At 50.8% G+C, this 18,441-nt stretch overlaps 1 protein-coding gene across 2 annotated transcripts in view; it reads right to left on the bottom strand.

Annotated features, from left to right (window-relative positions):
- Positions 1 to 6,752: 6,752 nt before the first annotated feature.
- Positions 6,753 to 18,441, bottom strand: part of WDTC1 (WD and tetratricopeptide repeats 1) — a 50,191-nt gene continuing 38,502 nt past the window's right edge. The window contains exons 10-16 of one of the 2 annotated variants that reach the window (XM_059690647.1): positions 17,652 to 17,727; positions 16,922 to 17,030; positions 15,964 to 16,137; positions 12,675 to 12,910; positions 11,029 to 11,206; positions 9,906 to 10,098; positions 6,753 to 8,715 (exon numbers count right to left, since the gene is read on the bottom strand). In XM_059690647.1, coding sequence (XP_059546630.1) covers positions 8,518 to 8,715; positions 9,906 to 10,098; positions 11,029 to 11,206; positions 12,675 to 12,910; positions 15,964 to 16,137; positions 16,922 to 17,030; positions 17,652 to 17,727 — 1,164 coding nt within the window. In that variant the 3' untranslated portion in view covers positions 6,753 to 8,517. The remainder of the gene's footprint in view (positions 8,716 to 9,905; positions 10,099 to 11,028; positions 11,207 to 12,674; positions 12,911 to 15,963; positions 16,138 to 16,921; positions 17,031 to 17,651; positions 17,728 to 18,441) is intronic. The other variant, XM_059690648.1, reaches the window with a different exon arrangement.

Here is an 18,441-nt window from a genome sequence, read left to right on the forward strand (position 1 = left end):
GCTCCTCTAACAGCTCAGGAAAGGATTGATAGGGCTCATAGCTGCCCCTCCCCCAACACATACGACCTAAAATAGGAATGACCATCTGGATCCACTTATAGGGCAGGCTGGGGGAGGGAAGGAGGGCAGAGCTGGAACTGTCAAGCTGGGAAAGCTTGGAGGGTAAGATGTTGCTTGTTTGAAGGGTGAACTCAGGGCACGTTCTCTCTTGGCCCCATGTACAAGTCCCCAGGGCTCACATAATACCTCCCTCAGGCTGTCTCACTCCTCACCCTGACATTCAAGGCCCCCCATGATTTGTCCCTCAATCCCCACCTTCTCTTCCACCCTCATCTCTGTCTCCCTTGGGACTTGCTTGGCATTAATTCACTGGGATGTCTGCCAGTCAGAGGCACTGCATACCTCATGTCTTTGCTCACACTGTTCCTTCGGCAGAATGCCCTTCCTCTATTCTCCTACACCACTTTCAAGGTTTCTAGCAAATGCTTCCTCTTTGCTCCCAGAGCACGGAGGCTGTTTCTACCTATTGAATATTCATGTGTACTTGCATTAGCTGTTTACATGCCTGTCTCCCCCAAGAGACTGCGAACTTCTTGAGAAGGGAACTGACTGGATCTATTGGTTCCTGTATTCAGCACAGCATCCGGCCGATAGGAAGTGCTCAGGGAGTGTCACTGGAGCTATATGTTGACCATAGGTGGCCCCCTCCATCAATAACCCAGGGAAGCAGGGCTGAACCAGCAGCCATCATGGAGGAGGCTGGAAGAGCTGCTGGGCATTCTGAAGAGTGTGTGTGGTGTGTGGGAGCGCAGTGTCCTCTCCACTGCAGCCTTTCTGCTTCTGTTTCATTCATTACCTTCTCTGGTTCCTGGAGACTGGGGTTCTCCCCATGAAACCCTAGACTGTCTCCCAGGATGGCTCCAAACCTTTCCGTGGTGAGGAGGCGATCATTTGAGAACAGACCTGATGCTTTAGATATCAGAGTTATGATTTTCTTTTCCATCCCATTTTATAGATGGACAAACATACCCAAGATTATAGAAGGCACAGCTAGGATCAGAAGCTAAGTCTCCTACTCCCAGGTGGTCAGTAAGGCACTGTGGTTAAACATGTGGGCAGCAAGCCGGTGTTTGGACCTCTGTCAGTGGTTGTCATACTTTAGGAAAGTAACTGAACCTGTCAGGGCATCAGTTTCCTCATCTCTGAAATGGGAAATGATAACTCACATCTTGTAGGGTTCCCGTAGGTTTGATAGGCTACACCTGAACAGTTCCTGGCCCCAGAAAAACATCAGTGTTAGTTATTACAGTAGGTAAGCCCGGCGGATGTGGCTTAGTGGATTGAGCGTTGTCCCTTGCACCAAAGGTCATTGGTTGGATTCCTGGCCAGCGCACATGCCTGGGTTCCAGGCTCGATCCTCGATGGAGGGCATGCGGGAGGCAGCCAATCAATGTGATGCTTCTCTCTCATAGATGTTCCTCTCTCTTTCCCTTCCTCTCTCTAAAAATCAATAAAAATACATATATTTTTTTAAAAGACCACACATTATCATTGTAGGACTCTTAACCACTTAAAAAGCACTTTGATGTGCATAACCTCACTATGAGTTGGTGCTTCCTTGCAATGCGGTGAAGTAACTAGAGCAGTATCATAACACCCACTTTACCAATGAAGAAGATGCGTTTGGAGACGTTCAGGAACTTTCCTGAGGTCTAAGTATATATTAGGATTGAGGTTCTGAGTCTCAAACCTGGGCTGTCTCTGCTGGTGACCTCTTTTAAGGCCGTTAATGAGTGGATGAGGCTAGCCTGAGATCCTGTAAATTCCTTTAACAGGTCAAAACTATGCCCTCATTAGGACCAGAACCTATTTTCTTCCTTTTTTTAAATATATATTTTTATTGATTTCAGAGAGGAAGAGAGAAAGATAGAAACAGCAATGGAGAGAGAGAATCACTGATCAGCTGCCTCCTGCACACCCCCTGGGGATTGAGCCCGCAACCTGGGCATGTGCCCTGATCAGGAATCAAACCTTGACCTCCTGGGTCATATAGGTCGATGCTCAATCACTGAGCCACACTGGTCAGTCCAGAACCTACTTTTGATCCAAACAATAGCGTGCCTCATGCCTGCCATCCTGTCCGTCAGTATGCCTTCCCTCCCTGCCAGACAGAGCCTGGCACACAGCAGGGCACTTGATGGCAGATGTATGGGAGGATTCACAGTTCCCAGTGAAATGCATGCAGAGATCTTGCACAACCTCCATATTTGCTCTTCCAAATCTTCCAGATACTATGATGGCTCTGGGAGGGCAGGGACTAGTTTGTTGTGTGCATTTTCAGTAAGCCAGTGCCAGGCACATAAGAGGAGTTCAAAAAGTATGACATTAAATAAGAAAGTGACTTCTAAAGAATTGGACCAGGACTCAAGAGATTAGGGATCCAGTCCTGGATTTGCTTCTAGCTCTCTGTGGTCCTTAGGCAGCCTGTTCCCTTTTCCTGCCCCTCTTTGGAATTCATTGTCCCTATTTGTACAGTGTGGGGATGGGGCCAGATCAGTGGATCTTAGCTCTGTTGGTAATTAGAATGAATCTCAGACTTAAAATAATGGGTGGATGCCTGAGACCCACCTCTGACCAATTAAAATAGAATCCCTGGGGTGGGGCATTGGTAGTCTTTACAAGTATCTTGGGTGACTCTTAATGTATAGCCAGAAATAAGAACCTGAGCTAGATGATCTCTTATTGCCTTTTAAGTTCTGCAACCACATTTCAGCATCCTCCTAAGCACAAAGACTGGCAGCCGCCCTCTGGGGCTACACCTGCCCACCACAAACACAGGGGTCCCAATTCTGTCTGTTTTGTTATACCCTCACTGTGCAGGCTTATCTTTGTCCCGGGCTCTCTATCAGTATCAGCAGGGTTGGTGAGAGCTTTGAATGTCACACATGCAGAAGTACATAAAAAATGGAACACCATGGTCTTTTTACTGTCTCTAGTTTTGCCTTTTCCAGAATGTCATACAGTTGGAATCATACAGTGTGGCTTTCAGACTGGCCTTTTTTCACTGAGCAACATGCATTTAAAGTTTCTCCATGTCTCTGGCTAGAGCTCATTTCTTGTTGTCACTGAATATTCCATTGTATGGCCATACCACAGTTTACCCATTTACATTTTGAAGGACTTATTGGTTGCTTCCAGAATTTGGCAATTATGACTAAAGCTGCTATAGATATTCATGTAGGTTTTTGCATGGACCCAAGTTTTCAATTCATTTAGGTACATACTAAGAAGAGCAATTGCTGGGTCCTATGGCAAGGCTACATTCCTTTGTAAGAAACTGCCAAACTACCTTTCAAAGTGGCTGTACCATTTTGCTTTCACACCAGCAATAAGTGAGAGTTCCTGTTGCTCCACATCCTTTGGTCTTGTCAGCTTTTTAAAATTCTAGCCATCCTAAAGGTGTGTAGTAGTATTTCATTCATTTAATTTGTAATTCCCTAATGACGAGCATCTTTTCATGTTTACTAGTCACCTGTATGTCCTTTAAGGTTTTTATTCAGATCTTTTGTCCACTTTTTAAATTGGGTTGTTTTCATATTGTTAAGAGTTTTTTGGTATATTATGGATGTCTTTTATCTGATATATTTTGCAATTATTTTCTCCTAAGTACTTTTTAATTGTAGGGCAGCTGATGAGGGCTGAAAAGGTGGAGCACAGTGAATGATTCTGTATGCCAGTGTAATGGTGGATACACAACATCATGCATTTGTCAAAACTGACAGAACTGTACAATACAAAGGGTGAACTCTATTCTAAACTATAGACTTTAGTTAATAATAATGTATCAATATTGGTTCATTAATTGTAACAAATATACCATACTAAGGCAAGATTTTAACAATAGGGCAAACTTAGCCAGGGAGAAAGGAAGTATCTGGGACTCTGTACTATCTGCTCAATTTTCTGTATGCTTAAAACTGCTCTAAAATAAAGTCTATATACACTGAGTGGCCAGATTATTATGACCACCTGACGTTTGTAGGCAAATTAGCTATAATTTCACGCTGAAGTTGCTGGAGGGCCAGACCATTATAAATAGGGAAGCAGGTTGTTTACCACAACAGAAGTGTGTTTTTTTCCTGAAGATATGGGTAAACAACGTGATTTAACAGCCTTTGAATGTGGGATATATTTGACCGTGAGTGGCCAGATTATTATGAAACACCTGACGTTTGTAGGCAAATTAGCCATAAACTGCATCGTATGGGATATGGAAGCCGAAGGCCTGTTCGAACACCTTTGCTGTCTGCAGTTACCAAGATAAAACGTCTCCAATTTGTACAGGAACACAAGGATTGGACAGTCGAGCATTGGAAAAAAGTCATGTGGTCCAATGAATCACGTTTCCAGTTGCATCATGAAGATGGCAGAGTGAGAATTTGGCAGAAACAGCATGAAAGCATGGACCCCACATGCATGAGTACAGCCCTTCAAGCTGGTGGGGGCCGTGTTATGGTTTGGGGCATGTTTTCCTGGCATGATTTGGGCCCTTTAATTCGTGAGGAACAACGTCTGAATAGCACAATATACCTAAGTATCATTGCTGATCAAGTTCATCCTCTCATGTTGATGGCGTATCCCAATGGAGGTGGCTTCTTCCAACAAGACAATGCGCCATGCCACGGTGCTTGTATTGTGCAGGAGTGGTTTCAAGAACATGAGGGAGACTTTACCTTGCTTAGGTGGCCCCCACAATCACCAGATCTCAATCCAATTGAGCATTTGTGGGACGAAGTTAAAGGAGCCATCAGGCAGCCGGTTCCACAACCATCAAATCTCTCAAGAACTGGACAGTGCTATTCATCAGGCATGGTGTCAGATTCCTCGCATCACCTTTCAACATCTCGTGGAGTCAATGCCAAGAAGAATCACCACAGTATTGAAGGCAAAAGGTGGCCCAACGAAGTACTGATGGGGTGGTCATAATAATCTGGCCACTCAGTGTATATATAAAGATTAGTAATCCCAAATGAAAGGGAACCCCTAGTGCAATGGTTGGCAAACTGCGGCTCGCGAGCCACATGGGGCTCTTTCGCCCCTTGAGTATGGCTCTTCCACAAAATACCATGTGCGGGCACGCACATACAGTGCGATTGAAACTTCGTGGTCCATGTGCAGAAGTCGTATTTTGTGGAAGAGCCACACTCAAGGGGCCAAAGAGCCGCATGTGGCTCGCTAGCCGCAGTTTGCTGAACACTGCTCTAGTGAAATCTTCCCTTGGCTCCTCCTTGCTTACAGGATTAAGCCTACAGTCTCTCACCAAGCCCAAGGAGCCCTCCACAATTTGACTACCCCTTCATCCATGGGCCACCCCTCCCTCTACAGTGCAGCTGAACTGAATCACTCAGGCTCCGTCAGGGATTTCAGGACTTTGCACTACACTCTCTTGGCCTGGAACATTGTCCTTCCCTTGCCTGGTCAGCAAATGTTTCGAAAAAGCTTCTGCAGACGTCAATTTGGGAACACAGAGGAATGACACCAGCCCATAGCACTTGCTTCTGGCAGGACCTCCTTCCTGTCAGTCTCCTGCACGAAGCTGAGCATACCCCACTGTCTCCAGCCTGATTTTCAAATATGTAAACAGAAAAAATAAAATTTCAGTAGTGAAACTATTGCTCCTACAGTACCGAAGCACAGTTCCCAAACTGTGTATCAAGGCACCTTAGGGTGCCACATTAAATTCACAGGGGCACATAGAATCTTTAAAATTTGAGATAGTCAACATCTGTTGGCTACGGAGAGAACGGCTAGTTCAAGGCAGTTCACAGTTTCATCATTAGGCTGTGCTACATTCTTTTGAATGTCCTCTTTGAGAACCTTAGTGGTCGCTATGATAAAAAGCAAATAGAAGTCAGTGTGCAACAGGAAATGAGGTGGTGGTTTCCAATCTGATTAGAGAGTTTGACATGTTTTTCAGTGCCTAACAAGCACACAGATCCCTCTAATTATAGTAGTTATTTAAGAAATAAATAAAATATTGTTTCATTTATATATAGTATTTTTTAAATGACAACTGGCTTGGTAAGACAAATTCTTATTGATTCAACTGCTTAATAAATCAAACTGTGAGGTATTTCTTTTGGGTTAGGGGCTCTTATGAAAAAAATTACTGAGACACTAATGGTGAGGGTAAGTGTGAGCTGAGAAAGTTTGGGAACCCCTGGTCTAAGAAATCCTCCAATCTAGAACACATAAAAAACTGCAGGCTGTGAAATAAAGTTAGTGGGTTATAACCAGCATTTTTTCTCATTAATAAAATAGGATGGTAAATAGAACACATTGCATATAGCAAGAGTATTACTGTATAAAACTTATGGTCATTGTATACATACAAATAAGCATAGGTATCTTAGGTCACAATGTAAAATGTCTATTTCTTGTTTGGGTTCTAATTTAAAAGTTTGGAAAACCACTAAGACCCTAAACTCCTTATTTTATGGGTGAGAAAACAGCCCGGAGAGTGAGAGCTGATTATTGCAAATCATAGCCAGCCACCAGTTGAGTGCCGGGCTCTGGACTGAGCCCTGCTAGGCTGGGTGTCCACTCTCATAGGCACCCTCCCAAGGCAGGCCTCATTCTGCCTGCTAGAGGTGTGGTTACTCAGAGTCACAGAGCTACAGCGGTGAGGGATCAGGTACCCTCACTTTGGTCCCAATACCCATTTGCACCACACAAATGCAACCAGCCATACCTAGAACAAAACGGTTTTAATCAATTGCGTCACCCTCACTCTCCTGGGAGCGGAGCAACAAAAAGGCTCGGCTCCTGCCCCCAGAGAACAGTAAGGCTTATGTGTCTCTCCACACTGCAGGGCCAGGGCTGGACAGGCAGGGCACAGTGGGGAGGGAGGGAGGAAGGGTGGGTGGAAAGCAGGGAGAGAGGAAATGGTGGGCAGCTCGAACACAGGAAAGCAAAGGGCCCCTGCTGGTCTGTGGGCCCAGGGCCCAGCCCCAATACTCCTGGCTCTCCCCTCCTTGGCTGGAGAAAGGTCATGAAGAAGAGACGGGGGAGCAAGTCCCAGCAGCAGGAGGAGCAGCAGCTGTTTCCTTCGCCAATAAATAGACTTCATTACCAAGGAGAAGAGAGGGGTGGAAAGAGGGACGGGGTGGGAGGGTGGGAGAGAAGCTGCCACCTGTGTTGCTGGGATTAAAGCAATGACGAGATAGTGCCAGACCCCCCACCACTATCCTCACCCCCCTGTCTTCTTAAAACTGTGAAAAAGCTTTTAACGTGGCCCTCCTGTCTCCAGGGCTGCTCTGAAGCCTGACTGAGAGGAGGCACCTGGCAGAGACAGGGGCGGAGGGAGGGAGAACAAGAAGGGGGGCTGCTTCTCCCCAGAGGCTGCAGCTGGAGGGCTGGAGCCAAGTAAGCACTGAGGGGAGGGAGGAGGGAGGGGGAGGAAGGATGAACCAACTACTAGGAGCAGCTCCTGAGCTGAGCGCCAAGGAGGCAGAGAGAGGGGGGGCTTGGTGAGTGGTGGGGTGACCGCTGCATCCAGTGTAAAGCTTGGGGCTGCTGAGGAGGGAGGGGACTGAGTTAGGACTTTCCCATCTGAGTGGCTCAGGAGACTCCCCCTCCCCCCCTCAGAGCAGAGGGGACGGAGAAAAGCCATCACTTCTTTGGTCTTTGTGGCGGCTCTGCATGTGGGTGAGAGAAGGGGAGCAAGGGCAAGAAGGGCCCTTAGCAGGGAGCCCGCCTCAGCAAGAGCAGGCCTGGCTGGGGGCTCTGGCAGAAAGGTCACAGTGAGGCCAGGAGCGCCTGAGGAGAGGAGAGGAGCCGTAGTGTGGAAGGGCTGGCAGGGGCGGGCAGGGTACAGTGTGGTGCCCCCCTCCCCCGCCAGGGTCCTCCAGGAAAGGCTGAGTACCCAGAGGTGGCCAGTGAGAGCAGGCACAGTGGCCTGGCCTTGCCTGCACCAGGTCCAGGGCTCCCATCCTTCCTTCTGCTTCCACCCTGACACAGTGGCTCTGGAGGGAGGGTGGGACCCTGTCCTTTTTCAGAGCCTTCCCTGAAGACCACGGAGGAGGGAGCTAGCCTTGCCAGTCAGGGAGCAAGAGTGGCAACAGGTCAAGGCTAGCCCTTATGGACTGGGAATTCCAATCCCCTTCCTGCTGCCAACAGAAGGGTGGGGCAGCCCTTGAAGACAGCTTCAGCCTGGCCTCCACACCTGAGGCAGGCCAGAGTCCTCCAGGGAGCTGGGAGGGGAGGTGGGGGCAAAGGGAGGGGCTTCCCCTCCTGCTCTTTTGCTCAGGGCTGGGGTCAGTCAAGGGCAATCTGCCCCAAAGTCTGAAAGCCAGCAAACTGTAGCAATCCCCACCCCCAATGCCAAACTAACAAACAAAACAGGGGAAATGAAAAAATGGGGTGGGGGAAGACAAACCAAAACAGAACCTCCTGCTCTTCTGCCCAGGGTGGAGGGTCCAGCCAGTAGCAGGGGCTGGGGACCAGGGCTAGGAGGGTCTAGCTGGGCCGGCACTGCACCTGGCCCTCGGAGCTGTCCTCATCGTCAGAGGCCCCAGCACCCCCGCTGCTCAGGCCTGTGATCCGGTAGCCCATGTTGAGCAGCATCACTTCCAACGGGTCTGCGTTCATGCGCCGCTGGTTGGCCTGGGAAGCGCCCTCCATGTCCTCCACAACTCGGCCTGTGAGGTCTTCACTCTGTGGGGGAGGGACACCAGGATGTATAGGAGAGGCACACATGTGTGTAGGGGACATACACGCAGGCTGAGCTATACATATGGAGGGGGGTGCACACCAGATGTCTGTGGGTTTATATCGGTTTGTCCATATGTATACACGGATAGAAGGAACATACACACTGGGATATGCATGGGACACCCACCAAGACATATGTGAGGGATACCCACATGGGAAGGGACACAACACCCTGAGATATATGTAAGGGATGCACATGCTGGGATAGATACTGGGGGGAATACACACATCAGTGTATATATGGGGTGGTCTGCACCAGAAAACAATTGGTACACACCACATCAGGACATGTACACAGGGGACCATGCATGGGTATATGTGAGGGAGAACACATACCAACAGATGTTGGGCACACATATTGGATACCTAGGGAGGGAGGTATAGACACAACTCCCCATTCTTTGCTGTTGCCACTCCCAATAGCCCTTCCTTTATCTTTCTTTTCCTTTCTTAAGGGAGGGCCCTGTAGGCTCTCTTTAAAATTCCAAGAAAATTGACTTTGGAATTAGACACCACCTGCCTTCTGTTTTGCCAGCTGGGAGGAGGGGGGAGGTGGGACAGAGGGCCCTGGAAGCCTCAGGCTGGCCCACCTGGCTACCCGCCCCGGGAGTGGAAGGGGCCATACCGTCCTCCTAAGCAACCTTTTGAGGTGGAATGGGTCACTCCCATTCCAGTGTGGAGATAAAAACCTGGGTCAGAGATGGTTAAGTCCCTTAGGCAGTGAGTGAAGGGACCAGGATTCACGGAGGGATAGGCCTCTGCAGAGCTTCTGGGGGACACACCACAGTGTTATATGAGGGGGGTACCTAGGGAGCCTAGGGTCCCCTTCTCATGACCGGTGCTGGAGCTGGTCTGGTTCCCTCCCTGCCCTGCACTTGGTTACTGTGTCCTGTATGAGAGACACATCTTCACAGCTTGCTCAAAGATATGGCCCTCAAAGCCCTGGGACTGCCCACTGTATTTGCAACTGTCAGAACTCAATGGCTCCCACCTTCATAGCCTTGAGCCCTCGAGGGAGAGCTCACCCACCCTCCGTGTGACCCATTTCCCTTCGCAACCCTCACAGGCTCAGCCGGAGGCCCTTCCCTACCCTCCACCCTGCCTGGCTTCGGCCACCTTGTCTACACCCTCACCTCTGGCCGGGGATTCCACAGCCGTACAACAGGGTCGATGCCGCTGGTGGCCAGAAAGCAGTAGCTGGGGTGCGGCTGCAGGCAGTTGACAATGGACTCGTCCCCCTGGAGCACGCGGACTAGGTTGGTGGTCTCCTTTTCCCAGATGAAGAAGGAGCCATCGTCAGAGCCACTGACGATGTACTGAGCGTTGCTGGCGGGGGGGTGGCAAAGGGCAGGGAGGTCAGGTGGGGTACTGCCCTACAGCCTCAAGGAGAGGCTGTGTGGCTTAGGGCAAGGGGACTAGGGGATTCTGTATCTGCTCAGCCCCCAAACTCCAAGGTCTTCACTTGACTCAGTACATGGTAGTCCTCCCCATACTGCAGAGCTCCAGTATCTGTTTAAGTGTTCTCTTAACTCAGAGCCAGGGAATGCCTGGGTCCCTCCAAGTTACTAACCCCAAACTACACCCTAAGCTCCTTGGGGGCCAGGATCGGGTCGTGTGTCTCTGGGAACACCCTAAGCCTTCCTTCAGTGGTCCTGCCTTCCTGGATTGAGACTCCACATTCTACACACTGTGGACAGTTAGGGGGATCTTGGTGGAAATTCTCGATCCATGTTCATGTGTCTTACCTACCAAAGAAAAGTGCAACATCTACAAAGGAGGGGTGGGGTGATGGTGTGTGGGCAAGCTGTCCCTCAGTACCTGGGGCACGGTTCTGACCGATAGGTGTGCCAAGACTACCAGCCTCTGAAGGCCCCTGCCTCAGACCTCCAGCAGAAGGAGGCTCCAAGCACCCAGATTAAAGAAACCAAGCTCCGCACATGGAGGCAGAAGGAGGAGGAGGTGGGAGATGGAGGAACAGTGCAGCTACTGCATTGGATGCTCTTATGAATTACCTCATCAGTCCTCCTCACTGTGCCTCCATGAGTGGGGATTAGGGTTTTATTTTACACCATGAGTGGGGATTAGGTTTTATTTTACATATAAAGAAACTGAGGCCCACAGAGGTGAAGTCATTTGCCCCAGGGTACAGAGGCAGAGCTGGGATTTGAGACTTTTCTAGAGGAAGTATACCCTCACGCCCCCCAACCTCCTACTGCCAGATCAGGCTGTGCCCTGCTCCTCTTCAAGGCCTCAGACCTGCCAAAGAAGTTGGCCTCCTTGATATCCGTGGTGGTGTTGCAGTGGCCACAATAGCGGAACTGGTAGTCGTAGCTTCGTTCCCGCAGCACCATCTCATCTTCTGAGATGGAGTCCTTGCGGCTTGTGCTGCGGAGGCGGACTGGGCCACCGCCACCACCAGCTCCCTTCTTCTCCTCTGGGGGCAGAGAGCAAGGAAAGGTGAGGGTCCAGTCCCTCTCTCATCTTCCCCCTCCCTTAATCCTGTTTCAGCCCAAGTACTTGCAATGTAGACTACCGCCTTCTACCCCTACCCTAGAAAACTGGGAACGATCGTGGGAGAGAAGCTTCTTTGGACCCAGTCCTTGATATTAAAAACGAGACCTCTGATGCCCCAAGGATGCACAGGCACAAGGTGTTTCTGTGGAGGTGAGAGGCAGGGAGGGCTGGGTGAAGCACTACCAAGAAAGCTTGAAGGGATGATTTTTCTAAACAGATCCGTAGTTCTGAAGGCAGTGAGGTCCAAGCCCTTCCTTTCAGAAGACAAGTTGTTATGGATCCCAACTGAGGCTCTGATGGATTAAGGGCCTTGGGTAAAGCCACACCGATTTTCTCAGTGCCTTAAAAGTGCCTTGTCCCTGCCTGCTTCAGGGCCTTTGCATGTGCTGGTCCCTATGCCAGGAACTATTCATCTCCCATAGCTACACTTTGTATCTAGTTAACTCTTCCTTCTCACCCTTGAGATCTCAGCTTAAATGTTTCTCCCTCAAGAACCCCAGACTGCCGCCAAGCCCTCCCTCATACGCCTATGCCATATCAGGTCCCCATGGCACTCATCCCACTCTTAGTTTCTCCTTCATCCCTTGGTTCCATCACTGGGCTATAAACTCCATGGATGCAGAAATCCCATCTGACTTGTTCACAGCTGTATTCCCAGGACATAGCACAGTGCCTGGTACATGGTAAATGCTTGATAACTTCAAACAAATGAATCACTGGCATGATTAATAAATTGCAAAGGAGGGAGGTCGGAGTCCATGTCTGCCTCCAGTGAGCTCACCTTTCATGTTTACAGACCACACTACAATCACCCAGCTTGCTCTCCACAGCTAGTGGGGTGAGCTGAGCAGGGCTTCAGTGCTCTCTGTGCACGTAAGGCAGCAGGTTCAGAGGCTGTGCTTTGCCCAAGGTCACATGGTCACCACATGGCAGAGCTGAGATTGGAACCCGAGGCTCCGCACCCTGCATCCAAGGCATTTCCACTGTCCTCTGCTGCTGTCTCTGTTGAAGTGTGCCAGCGGGAACAAGCACAACCCCGGCAGCTGCCCCTCACTCAGATGCCCAAGGCCCTGTCTGTGAGGGTGTGAGAGTGCCCTGCAACCCACACGTCCTGACCGGGCTCGGCCTACTCTTATCCCGAGTCCCAGGCACTACCCCAGGTAGGCTATTGCTAATCCTCATAGAACCTGAATGGGAAGTGCTTCCTTCCTCATTTTCAGATCAGGAAATTGAGTCTCAAAGAGACCAAGTGAGTGTCTCAAGGTCACATGGTTTCTGAATCAGCATCTGAACCCAGGCCTCTCTAACCCCAGAACCAGGTTCTCTCCAGAATGTCATGCAGCACCTCAAATAGAAAGAGTGCCGGCCCCTCCTGGGTGCCCACTCACCACCGTCGTTTTTGGAGAAGAGGGCGGCTGTAATGTCACGGCCCAAGGCATCACAAGCGCTGCTGTGAGCCTGCTCCGGGAACTTTCCTTTGAAGTCGTCCAGGCACTCCAGGGCCTCAGCCACATACTTGAGTTCAAAGAGGCAGCGGGCCAGGCGGAAGTGTGCCTTCAGGTGGCATGGGTTTAGGGAGATGGCCTTGAGGCAGTCTCTCAGAGCATCGTAGTGGTCACCATCCCTGGATAAGAGAGTGTGGCTTGGAGGTGGGGCCACATGGCAAGCAAAGAATCATCCTCACTCAGTCCCCACTTTCTGTGGCCACCCCAGCCCATCTCTGACAGATCTCAGAGCAAGGCTACTTGGGCATGAAGAGAGTCTTGGCTCAGCCCAGAAGACCAAGTATGTTAGGGAGGCAAGCCAGGAACCCTGAGGTCTTGGGGGTGGGGTGGGAGGTGAGTGTATGGCAAAAGCCAGTGTCAGGCTGCCCTCTGCTGGACATAGCATGCACCTGCGTACCCGTTCACCCCAGGCACCCGCAGCTCTGCAGCAGAAGGCCTGGCATCTTGCCCATCTCAGGCTCCCCAAGCCCTCCTTCCCTCTTCCTCCATGCACCTCCTCAAATCTCCCTGACTGGCCTTCAAAGCCATGTCCAAGGCAGGGAGCCCTCAAGGACACTTCTGGGGTCTGGGGAAGCCAGAAGTGCCAGGCGGGAGACTTAGGGTCTGACCAGCAGGCAGTAAGCCCTCCGCCAGACCCCCTCTGTCCTGGCTGACTGATCCACAGCAGCTGTGGCCTCTACCTCCTGGGGCTGGAGGATGGGGCCTGACAGACTGGCAGAGTCAGCTTTCTGGAAGCTAATGGTGGTGGTGGTGGGTGGGGTGGGGAGGGCTGGCGGCATTCACACCAGGAGCTCCAAATCGTCCCCACTCACTTCTCCAACCTCTTAAAGCACGGGTGAAGGGAAGTGGAAACGTTTCTTTGTGGAGGAGTGAGAGGGGCGGGGTCAAAGGAGAAGCCCCTCCTCCCACCCTGTGCCAGAATATAAGATACACACTCCCCAACACCCATAGACGGTTCCCACCTCTCATCTGGAGAGCCAGACGGATCACAGGAGCCACTTCTCCTTTGGGAGCTATTTTATTCCCTTCTGGGCTTAAGACTCAGCTATGCCAAGCAGCACTCCCAGAGCTGGTGGCTCCTCCACCGAGGCACAGCTCACAAGCCTCGTGCACAGGGCCAGAGCAGGCCCGACATGGGAACGTCCTCCTGACCCTTCTCTCCTACAGCACTCAGGGGAACATCCATCCCTTGCAGGAGCCATGCTCAGACCAAGAACAAGCAGCCCAGCCAGTGTGGGGCAGGGAGGAGACGGAGTGCTTCCATGGCGTGGCCAGTGTCAGAACCAGTGGCTGTGATGAGGGAGCCGGCGCTGTTTAGAAACCAATTACCGCCTGCAAGGTGCCCCTCAGAGCTCCTGGGGAGAGCCAGCCAGAGACCAGCCAGGAGCCAGAGGGCGACAGCTCCCACTGCATCCAGGAGCAGATGGCAGCCCTGGGGAGCCTGCCCTGGACAGAATGTGACATTCTAGGGGTCACTGGCAGGCATGTGAGAGAGAATGAGGAGCGCGCAGCCTGGCCCCAGGGCTCACCCATCCGGACGAACTGCCAGATCAATCTCCCTGAAAGGACAGCCCTCAGCACATCCTTCTTCTGCTCAAATCTCTTCAGTAGCTGCCCATCATCCACTGAATCAAGGCCAAAACACAGCCACTGCCCTGCATTCCAAGTCCTTCCCAGGCCAGCCCCAGGCTACCTCACAGACTCATCTCCTGCCAGTCCCTTCCCGAACCCTCTGCTCCAGCCAAATGGATTTGTTGTTCTGCAAATAAGCTCTTCAGTCAGTCCCCCACCCCCAAGCCTTTGTTCATACCATTTCATCTCCCTGGGAATGTCCTTCCCCCACAGTCCCCTCCTCCTTTTCATCTCCTTGTCTAAGCCTGCCCACCCTTAAAGCCCATTCAGCACCACACCTTCCCGATGCTTTCCTGATTGATGCCGAACTAAAGCGACCCAACTTTTTTTTGAATGGTCAGACCATTCAAAAAGACCTACTGCTTCTTGCCTCTCTGATGACAGGCCATGTCCCTGTCTTTGTCCCCTGTCCAGAGGCTGGGTACTCCGGAGCACAAGAACTTAAATGGCAACTTTGTGTCCCTAGTACCGAGTGCATAGTAGGAGCTCAGAGAACATGTCGAGGGCACCCATGGGTTGGGAATTTATCAGCCTCTCTTAGCAAGAATGCAGGAGTGAAACAGCTCTCAGGCTAGAGCCTGGATGAGGACCCACCAAACTGCTGGGACAGTGTGGTGAAACACCTCAGGATGGCCCTCGAACAGTCATCGCCTGGATTTGGCTGCCATCTGAGCCCTGGCAAGCTCCTGATGCCTAAGCTAAGGCCTGTGGGGTAGCACCTTCCCAAACCCCCACCCACCATCCTGCTGACTTGGGTGGGTTTCTTAAGCTTCCCTCTCTGGCCTGCCTAGTTGCAGCCAGACGATGGCACACCAGCTGGCCTGTCTGTCTGGGCAGAGCCGACGGATGCCAGACGGAGCAGAAATGGCTGTGGGCCCAGCTCTATCCATCTCTAGTCCTGGCCCTGGCTGGGGGATGGGGTCTGCCTGTCTGCTTGCCTGCTGGTGCTGCAGGCAGAAAGGGCTGGGGGCCCTGAGGATCCCCAAAGATAAAAGGGTACTTTAAGATAGGGACTTACTCCTTTACCACTGGCCACTACAACCCAACATGACCCACAGCCAGCTTCAGATATCTGGGATCTTGTTTGTGCTTGGTCCAAAGGGTTTAAGAGCCAGGAAAGCATTCCCCAAGGTCAAGGAGTGGCAGAATCATTTTAGACAAATATTAACTGAATTCACCAAACACCTCATTTCCATCTAGCAAGATTCAGCTGCTCCTTCCAAGTCCAACTCCAGGCCCAGTTCTCCAACAGCTGGGATTAACCATTCTCTCAGTTCCTACTTCCCCCGTGACCACAGCACTTCATAACAAAGCACCACACTGAAGCTACTTGTGTGCATATTCCACTTAACTGTGAGCTTCCCTGGTGCTTGAGACACACTGACGAATGGGTCGGGTGTCTGCCCACCCCCAGCCTAGCCGAGGGGAGGAGAGGCCTGGGCCCAAGAAGCCTTAAGAGGCTGCGGGATGCCCCTACCACCACCCAGGGCTCTATCAGGCCCATTGCCTTCGTCCCTCGCCCTGGCCCAGACCCACTCACCACTTGCGCTTCATGTAGGCAGCAGCTCGGTTCCCGTAGAGCATGGCATTGTGAGGGGCCCTCTGCACAGCCTTGCTGTAAAGCTGAATGGCCTGGGTCCACTGCTGGCAGGCGAAAGCCTCATTGGCTTGCTGTTTCACACGCTCCAGGTATGGGGGCAGCTCTACCTGGGGACTATGGAGGAGGCAGAGCCAAGTCAGGCCAGTCAAAGAAGATCAGAGCAGACCCTCAGGAAGTCTGTAGCCTTGTCTGAGGGTCACCCAGGCTTTTTTGGCCTTTGGGATGTGCACTATCATCTAGAAGAGGGGACCACTCCTATCCTTGGCCTGAGTTACTGTGACAGGTAATGGGTACAATTCCAGATACTCTAAGCCAGTAAACAAACAACTGAGGCATAAATGAAGCGGTCCTAGACAGGTTTAAGGCAATTTTAACCAAACTCCTGGGCATGATAGTAGCTGACCCCACCTGTCTCTACACTGAGCTGAACCCTGTGACCACCCAAGTCCCTCCCATGGATCACTCTAGAAAGAATTCTGTTTCTCTCAAGGGCAAGAGGACTTGAAAACCTCTGTATCCGAAGCCCAGCACAGAACCTGACAGAGAACCAAGGTCAGAAGATGCTATGGGATGGAGAAAAATATAATAGGAGAGGCCCATCTGTGTGGGGCCTTTAGGAAGGAACTCACTGAAACGAGGCACTTAGCTTCTGGGTGCCCTGATTACAGCTTCTGGTCCAAGAGACCAGCGTTTCAGTCTGAGCATGACTGGAGTCCTACCAGGTACGAGTGGCACTGGGACCATTAATCACCCTCCAGAAAATTATTTGCCCCAGTCCTCTGACTCTGGAGTATGTGCCTGGGTGGGGGTCAGGAGGAAGGGTTACAAGACATACTCCTCCCTCTAGTCTATAGGTGTTATTGGGGCTGGGAGGATTGGACAAGTGAACTGGCCTCACCTCACATGTCCCCTACTCTCTGGCAGCCGGAAGCCATTGCTGTGAAGGTGCAGGCCATTGGACACGCCGTTGGACACACCATTGGTGGACATCTTGCCATTCTGAACTTCTGGCAGGGGATGGGGAGAAAGGAATAGCAACAACTCAGGAAGAGGTCCTCATATCTCCTTGGCAGCCCTCCAGCTTCCATCACAGGGTCTGTTGGTTTCATTGTGAGGCCATCCTGCCAGGGTAAGATCTATTCCCAGAAAGCAAGTTTTTGCAGAGCAGCAGGCAAGAGCATTTAAAAAAAACCATGTGCGCCCTCTGCTGGCTGAAGAGGGACACAGCTTCAACTTGGCATTACCCTTAGCTGGAATTGGGGATGGGAGTAGGAGTTGGGGGTGCAGACGTGTCTAAATAAACTTTAGGCTCCAGTAAGAAATCAATGAGGAGACTGATCTAGGACAATAAGGGAAGGGAAACTATATCAGGTCCTCAAGAGCCAACCATGGAAAGAACTTGTTTTTTCAGAGGGAAGTGAAAGGGCTGTGGCACAAATCCCTTTGACAGATTTCTGCGACCTATTGTTATCTTCTTTTTTACTGTACAGGTAGTGTATTTCAGAAAATCTACTCCTTTGCAGGATCGCAGCCACAGCCCAAGGTAAGGGGAAGGTTTCTTAGCAGAGGTGGCACACACTCAAGCTCCCCAGCAGGTACTCTAAAGGACACCCCAAGGGAGAACTTACCCCCTGAGGAGTGGCATTTTCTAGGCAAGAGGAACGTGTATGGCCGCTGCTTGTAAGTCAGGTCAAACAAATAGACCTAGAGGGGCGGGGTCAAGAAGAAATGGAGGCTGTGAGGTAAGCATGTGGCTGAGCCAGGCCTGGGTGCCTCTCAGGAACACAGTGAGTGTTGAGCAGGGAACCACTGAGCCAGGCTGGAAGGGGTTTCTATGGAGCAACCCTTAGTCAGGAAAGTCTTCCTAGTTCCTGCTGGAAATATTGTCATTAGTTAGAATCACATGTTTAAGTTGAAAAGGTCCTCAGAGGTCACAAAGTGAAATATCTCGTTTTACAGATGGGAAAACTGGAGCCTGAAAAGGGAAGCAATTTACCTAAAATAACACTGCTAGTTACTTCCCTCAGTAAATATTGTCTATTATTACTTAACATTTATTGACTTCCCCTTCTTTGCTCCAGGAACTTTAGTTGTTTTATATGACACCTGATTTTGTCCTAGAAACCCTCCCAGGAAGAGGTACTAGTATCATCATCCCCTTTATATATGAAGAAATGTACACTCAGAATTTACTTTATCCAGGGCCATAAAAGCAGCATGTGACACAGCCAGGACCCAAAACCAAGCTCTTAACCACTCTGCTAGACTGCCTCTCCACTCATCCTTATGTTACCTTTAGGCCAGATGATGGCTCAGCAATCTGAAGCCAGAGTTCTATTCTGAACTCGGGCACTACCTATTCTCCACCCCATTTCTTCTGTACAAAATCATACCTTACCTTGTAATGTCATCAATTGT

Source organism: Myotis daubentonii, chromosome 3 (assembly GCF_963259705.1).
Source record: "Myotis daubentonii chromosome 3, mMyoDau2.1, whole genome shotgun sequence".
NCBI lineage: Eukaryota > Metazoa > Chordata > Mammalia > Chiroptera > Vespertilionidae > Myotis > Myotis daubentonii.